Here is a 7,310-nt window from a genome sequence, read left to right on the forward strand (position 1 = left end):
TAACTTGTAGATGAATCCAAAACAATGAGTTAGGCGTGGTGTTAGTTTTTACCCAACAGGGGATAGCTGAACTTCTCTGAATTCTTCGAGGAGTCATCCATATCAGACATGTAACACACACACACACACACACACACACACACACACACACACACACACACACACACACACACACACACACACAATTGTAGTGGGGGTAAGAAACCCCGCTTTTCCATTGGGACTAACCTTCAAGAACTAAACTAAGCAGCTAAACTAAACTTTTGGAACGTTGGCAGTCTCTTTGTTTTTGGATTTAAACTAAGCAGCGTCCTCAAAATGGGAAAAAGAATAACAAACCATGACAAAATACCTCATATGTACTGTACCATTTTTTGTTAACATTTCTTCAATTTGAATGAGGTCAATGAAACGAAAGCGACATTACCAGAACTGTGTTTGCTGATTGCACCATGGTGTTAGTACAAATGCATGCAGTTTCAGTTACTTCATTCGCACTTTCTGTACCAATGGAAACATTAGTTCCTGCTTGGAATGTAAGTCAAACAACTTACCTAGCTACAAGATCATTCCATGAAAATGAAAAGTTAGAAGCAGTTGCCTAAATTCATGAAGTATTGAACTGATAATTTTTTTGGCATAATCTACGTTCATATATTTGTTTTGCTTACAAAGCTCCGGGAAGCCGCCATCCAGTATGAGAAGGCCGAAAGATGGGAGCAGGCGAGCATGTGCCATGAACAGATGCTTGACTACCATCGTGCACTGACATGCCTTGTTAGAGGCAAACTGTTTGACAAGGCTCTGGATTGCCTGCAACGTTTTGGCATTGAAGAACAGGTGAGAGCAGAGGTTTTTTTTAATCTTCTTAATAAAAAAAAAACCAAGTTCAGCCAGTCATACAAGTGTGAGGTTCGGGCAGTAGGATATATGCCTGTGGGCTTTCATGTGTTGAGCAGAAATAATCGAGTTGTATCAAAATAATGTTGATCCTTGTCAAATTTCCAAGGTGGGTACAAAACGAAGGAATATTGTCATTTTATTAAACTTGTTGGGAGCTAGTGCTTTTAAACTTTTCGAGGGTTAATGGGAGTCTAGCTGACCCTCTGCAAATGTCAAGGTCAGTGTGAAAGAATGCAAATGCGTTTGTACGCTATCATACAGGAACAAACACAACTCCAAATGTAGGTTCCCTCCACTGTATTATACAGTTACAATAAACATACACACAAATACACACAATCATGAACATAAATGTTAGGTATTCAAAAATTGGGTACTCACAGGTTTGGATGCAAAAACAACTCGAGATTACAATCCCGTGCACAATTTTACTAACAAAACCCTCTACCCTTCACTTATGTAGAGAAATACACAAACAGTCCGTGAACTCACAGGCACACGATATCTACTTTACTGGTATCGAATCACGGCTCGTGTGTAGTCAGAAAAAACAGTTACAGTTCATATTCCGGCAGACTCAAATCACCGTCTGCTCTGCCTACTAAACACTCATTATATCTTATGTACTTAAGATCTTATAGACATATTTTAACTCTGTTCATACACAGAATTACACAGCGTCTATGGCCGTTCACTAGGAAATGTATCTGAATACTAATTCCTTCCACTGGCGACCTCGGTCTACTCAGTTCCTTTCGTCATGTGACCTCTATGGTCCAACTATACGGACAACCATAACCTTGCAATAACTTCTCGAAATCCCGTCGAATTTCAGCTATGCTGGTCTAGAGTTATGATACTTCGGCGGCTTCTCAGATCCTTCACACTTGTCATCTGGCCGCTATCTCCCTCTCAGACCGGTTATACGACGCACTGCACAACATAAATAGCGGACATAGTGTCTCTATATCTGTCTGCTATGTTTACAGTTTACAGTGTAAGGCGATTCAACTTGTGCGATAAACACTGCAGCGATATTCGAATGCTTATTCCATTTACCTGTTAAGTGCTTTACTGTCGCATCTATCCGGGCTTCCTTCCTCCCGGCCGATTACTTGGACAACCCCGCAATGTCCAAGGACAGTGGTAATGTGTAACAATACCCTAGTTGCGATTTACAACGTCAACTATCCCCGGTCAGTGAGTTTCGTTCACAGTACGTGCAAGACACTTTGCTATGTCACACTATATCTCTGGTTAGCGCTCTAAAAGCGTGGAGGATATCACTGTCAAACTTTGCCTGTTACAGTGTTATTGGTGATTTCCTTCACAGTCACAGCAGGGTCGAGATTGAGTAAAACAAAAACAAGTCGCGTAAGGCGAAAATACAACATTTAGTCAAGCTGTCGAACTCACAGAATGAAACTGAACGCACTGCAATTTTTCAGCAAGACCGTATACTCGTAGCATCGTCAGTCCACCGCTCGTGGCAAAGGCAGTGAAATTGACAAGAAGAGCGGGGTAGTACTGTAGTTGCGCTGAGAAGGATAGCGCACGCTTTTCTGTACCTCTCTTAGTTTTAACTTTGTGAGCGTGTTTTTAATCCAAACATATCATATCTATATGTTTTTGGAATCAGGAACCGACAAGAAATAAGATGAAAGTGTTTTTAAATTGATTTGGAAAATTTAATTTTGATCATAATTTTTATATTTTTAATTTTCAGAGCTTGTTTTTAATCCAAATATAACATATTTATATGTTTATGGAATCAGGAAATGATGAAGAATAAGATGAACGTAAATTTGGATCGTTTTATAAAATGTTTTATTTTTTTACAATTTTCAGATTTGTAATGACCAAAGTCATTGATTAATTCTTAAGCCACCAAGCTGAAATGCAATACCGAAGTCCGGCCTTCGTCGAAGATTGCTTGGCCAAAATTTCAATCAATTTGATTGAAAAATGAGGGTGCCACCTCAACTTTTACAAAAGCCGGATATGACGTCATCAAAGACATTTATCGAAAAAATGAAAAACACGTCCGGGGATATCATTCCCAGGAACTCTCATGTAAAATTTCATAAAGATCGGTCTAGTAGTTTAGTCTGAATCGCTCTACACACACACACACACACACGCACAGACAGACAGACACACACACACACACACACACACACACACACACACACACACACACACACACATACACCACGACCCTCGTCTCGATTCCCCCTCTATGTTAAACCATTTAGTCAAAACTTGACTAAATGTAAAAATGAAAATAATCATTTTAGTGTACGTTCTTCAAAAATGTAGCACTGTTCAACTTTTTAAAATTCTTGAGTTATATGCTCTCCAGCCATGATCAAGATAGATAATACTACATGGCTTGCTGTGTCGTACCAGATTTACACGAGTTGTTTTTTTAAATATTGAACTGCGAGCGGAAGCGAGCTGTTCACTATTTGAAAAAGCAACGAGTGTAAATCTGGTACGACACAGCAAGCCATGTAGTATTCTGTTGATCCTACATACTGTACTTACGTGTATTTTACTGAAAATGTCCTGCAGTCGAGGCAGCTAAATTGAAGACGCTTGTTTTGGAACCTTGATCTCTTCTGTGCAATCTATTACCTCAAACCAAAGAAACGTCACTCTGAAAGTGTGGCGTGACGTGTTAGTTCTAAAGATTCATCGAGGGTAATTAGCGAGCGCAAAATTTGTTTCTATAATGACGTTTGTCTCGGTGACTTTGGCATCATAAGCAGTGGACACCCGTGAGATAATAATCGTTCAAATCACACGTGTGTATATCATGTAAATGAGGTCATGTCAAGCAAGTCTGGCAGGGACCTGTTTTTCCACTGCTTATGGTGCCAAAGTCACTGAGACAAACGTCATTATAGAAACAAAATTTGCGCTCGCCAATTACCCTCAATGAATCTTTAGAACTAACACGTCACGCCACACTTTCAGAGTGACGTTTCTTTGGTTTGACGTAATAGATTGCATGAGGCTTATATTATATATAGATTCAGTTTATGTTGGAAGCAGCACACGAACAGTGCAAACAGGAGTCACACAAACGCTTGCTCTTCTTGTTACGGTCTCTCGAATTGGCAGCTTGTATTGCTATTATCGAAGTGCATGTTACTTTGAGGTAAAATACACAAAGACTTGTAGAATATGCTTTATTAATGTTATCGAACATACAAACTAGCATGATCCAAGCATTGTTTTCTTCTTTCCTAAAAACCCCATCTAGTCTGTGTATATATGTGTTCAGCAGCTTTTTGCACGAAATATAAGCATGACTCAAAGGATGCATGTTAATAAAAAAAAAACGCCCACAATGATGTGCATGGCAATTTAAAACAAAAATAAAGAAAAGAAATGTAAGCATGAACTGGATGGGTGTGTTTTTTCTTTCAGAAATGCAAGGACTCAAAGGAACAGCCTCAAAAAGTTATGGTAAAACCGGGAACTGAGTTCACTGTTGAAAATCTTCGCCTGAGGAAGGCAGAAGAATGCGTCAAAAGTGGAGAGGAAGAGGAAATGCTTCGTACTCTTGATGACGTATCCCCTGAAGAACAGATTGCGCTTCTCCAGAAGAACAATCGTTTTGATCTTGCTGCTAAAAAGATGGTCCAAAAAGGTGGCGTTATATGCTCTTGTTTTTATCAATTATCTAATTACAGTAAATGGGTTGAAACTATCACTTATATGCAGCATGTTAGTTTCATGTTTTGAAAAATGTTGAGTTACTTTCTTTCTCCTACAAGTTCTCATCATGGAGGCACTTTATTGTTGGGATGGTGTGAAATAAAACTAATCTCTAATGTCCTTATATGGTTTCGTCCATTACTGTATAACTGCTTCAGTTAATCCCAAAACAAAGAGACTACCAACGTTCCAAAATTCAAAATAAAAAAACAAGAAAGGTAGGTTGTTGGAATGTTTGTTATTGACAAAACAATAAGTTACATTCACAAATATATCGATGTGCACAGACAAATAATGTATGTGAATGTAACGTATTGTTTTGCTTCAGTTAAAATACAGTACTTCATGGGCTGAGCTAATCTGTTAAAAAAATTCCTTAAAACCTATCGATTTCACCCCCCCCCCCTTCCCTTTATAATCTTGTGTTTGTCTGTCTTTTTTGTTTAAAGATATTTTTGTTCATAACCTTTGTAAATATAATTTCACAAATTTTTTAGTTCCGTTGTTGTTAACATGTGAATTGAATTTATTCTGAATAAAAGTGTGTCTGATACATCTAGGGGTTGGTATTTACTATCATGGATACTAATGTGAAATAGTATGCTTTTATTTTCAGGTGCCAGGTCTGAGGCTGTCTGGTTGCTGTTGCACAATGGAATGATGGACGAGGCAATAGAACTTGCCGAAGAAAGTAAAGACATTGAACTCAGAGCACATTGCTACCTAAACAAGGCTCGTCGGCTCATTCACTCCGAGGTAAGTGATTTGACAACAATCATATGCAGAGACTATAAACAATAAAATGTTTTTAGTTGGGCATGATCACATTCATGCATGCTTGCTTTTCTGGTTTTATAACTGCTACGCAAGAATGAAAGTGCATTTATCTGTGTGTAGAATTCGAAAACTGGGAAACTGATGTATACACTTATACTATTTCAAGCTTATTATGAGATATGCTGACAGACGATGACATTTGTGATAAACAGACACAGATTTTCTCAGTTTTATGAATGCAGATATCATTTGCAGGCAAGCAGTGAAAAAGAGAGCACCAACACAGGGGTTGGCAAGCCTAACAATACTGTTCCCGAGACGTGGGACAAGGTTTTCAGAGAAGCGGAACAACTGTTGGACGAAGCCCTAAAACTCTTCAAGCAATGCAGTAAGCACAACGAAGCTGGCGAGTGTCTTTTGCTCCTTGCACAGCTCAAAGTTGACAAGAACTATGTGTTTGATGCCTTGAAGTTCTTCCAGCAGAAAGGCCATCTTGCCAACTTGGCAGCGGTTCTGGAGTGTTATGAGGTAATAAAATACTTTATTTTTGTAATTTGTATTTTGTTGTGACCTTGCCTTGAGATTGCTTTTCTTCAAAGAGACTTTCCTGCGGCAGTTTCCAAGAAGTAGTGAGTCTTAAAGGTGAATGCCATGACCATTGTCGGCCTAGCATTACATTATTCTTTAAAAGGCAGCACAGTAAAACGTATGGGTTAAATTTGGAACTTTCATGGACCACAACCCATCAATACAAAATAGGACATTTTTGTAAAGTGAAGAGTCTATGTATTTTTCAGATTGGTCACCAAAACATAATGGCAGGTGCAAGTCGTGTCACGTTGACCCGGAACAGATGTTTCTTTAATGTAACATAATTTGCTTTAATGTGCTTCATTTCACCTATATCTGAAGTTAATTATTTGCAGAAAACAGTTATCAAAAAAGACATTTTCAGTAATGAAGCATTTGTGTTTTGTGCATCCAGACTCTCTACAAGCCTGCAGATCCCAAGGAATGTTTGAAAATGGACAAATTTGCCTACCAACATCTGCTAGAAGGCATGGATTACTCATCTGAGCTGGTGCTTTTGTTGCTTGATGGAGAGCATTCCAATTCCCAATACCTGCAGTGCCTGCACTTCTTTGGGTTGGATGTGCCAGATTCCAGCTCTTTGACTTTCTACCCTTGCCTTAATCCCAGGTGGCTTAAAATCACAAAAAAGAAGGTGAGTTCACTGCAGTCCTCTCTGCGCACATTGTTTAGTATTGTTGCTGTTCTCGAGCCATTTAATGTTTTACTGATTTTTCTTTATAGAATATAATTATATAACCTTGGCTCAAAAATATATTGCAACACTTTTTGTACCTCCACTTAAAAGATCACAACCCTTTTTTTATTTTCTCAAACTGTCTATTTCCTATAAATCACCTTTTTGGTTGTTTGGACAAATGTTCGAAATGAGGATATTTTGCACAGCGGTCTAGTCAAAGCTAGCGAACCGCTTAAATGAGGGTACGTTTAAAATTGACCTTACTGTTTTACTTACTACTATGTTACAGTCACTGTCGGGTGCGAACAGTGTAAAAGTCGCAACTTTTGTCTCTAGGGAAAGCAAATTGACATCGGTGGTTTTTTTTCATCAAATTAAACTGTGGTCATATCTGGAAAATGTATTCTTCTTTGTACATGCCAAGGTATGGATTTCTATGCAAATCGAAAATATTCTTCGGCTTTTAAAAATATCTTTCCAGAAATTTCAATCATTTCTTAATGAATGCTGGAAACAAACTAAAATGATGCACGAGCCATCAACGGAAATGTGACCTTTGAACAAACTATAGTTTTCTAAAATAAACTAAATTACAGTGAAAATCTGAGTAACAGACTGAAATATTTTTTTTTAA

The 7,310-nt window shown here is 38.2% G+C and overlaps 1 protein-coding gene across 1 annotated transcript in view; it reads left to right on the forward strand.

Annotated features, from left to right (window-relative positions):
* LOC138979502 (TPR and ankyrin repeat-containing protein 1-like) overlaps positions 1–7,012 on the forward strand; it is a 40,542-nt gene extending 33,530 nt beyond the window's left edge. The window contains exons 31-36 of the mRNA XM_070352213.1: positions 676–840; positions 4,339–4,561; positions 5,246–5,385; positions 5,662–5,934; positions 6,392–6,631; positions 6,986–7,012. Coding sequence (XP_070208314.1) covers positions 676–840; positions 4,339–4,561; positions 5,246–5,385; positions 5,662–5,934; positions 6,392–6,631; positions 6,986–7,012 — 1,068 coding nt within the window. The remainder of the gene's footprint in view (positions 1–675; positions 841–4,338; positions 4,562–5,245; positions 5,386–5,661; positions 5,935–6,391; positions 6,632–6,985) is intronic.
* The last annotated feature ends 298 nt before the right edge of the window (positions 7,013–7,310 follow it).

This window comes from Littorina saxatilis, linkage group LG11 (genome assembly GCF_037325665.1).
Source record: "Littorina saxatilis isolate snail1 linkage group LG11, US_GU_Lsax_2.0, whole genome shotgun sequence".
Taxonomy (NCBI): Eukaryota; Metazoa; Mollusca; class Gastropoda; order Littorinimorpha; family Littorinidae; genus Littorina; species Littorina saxatilis.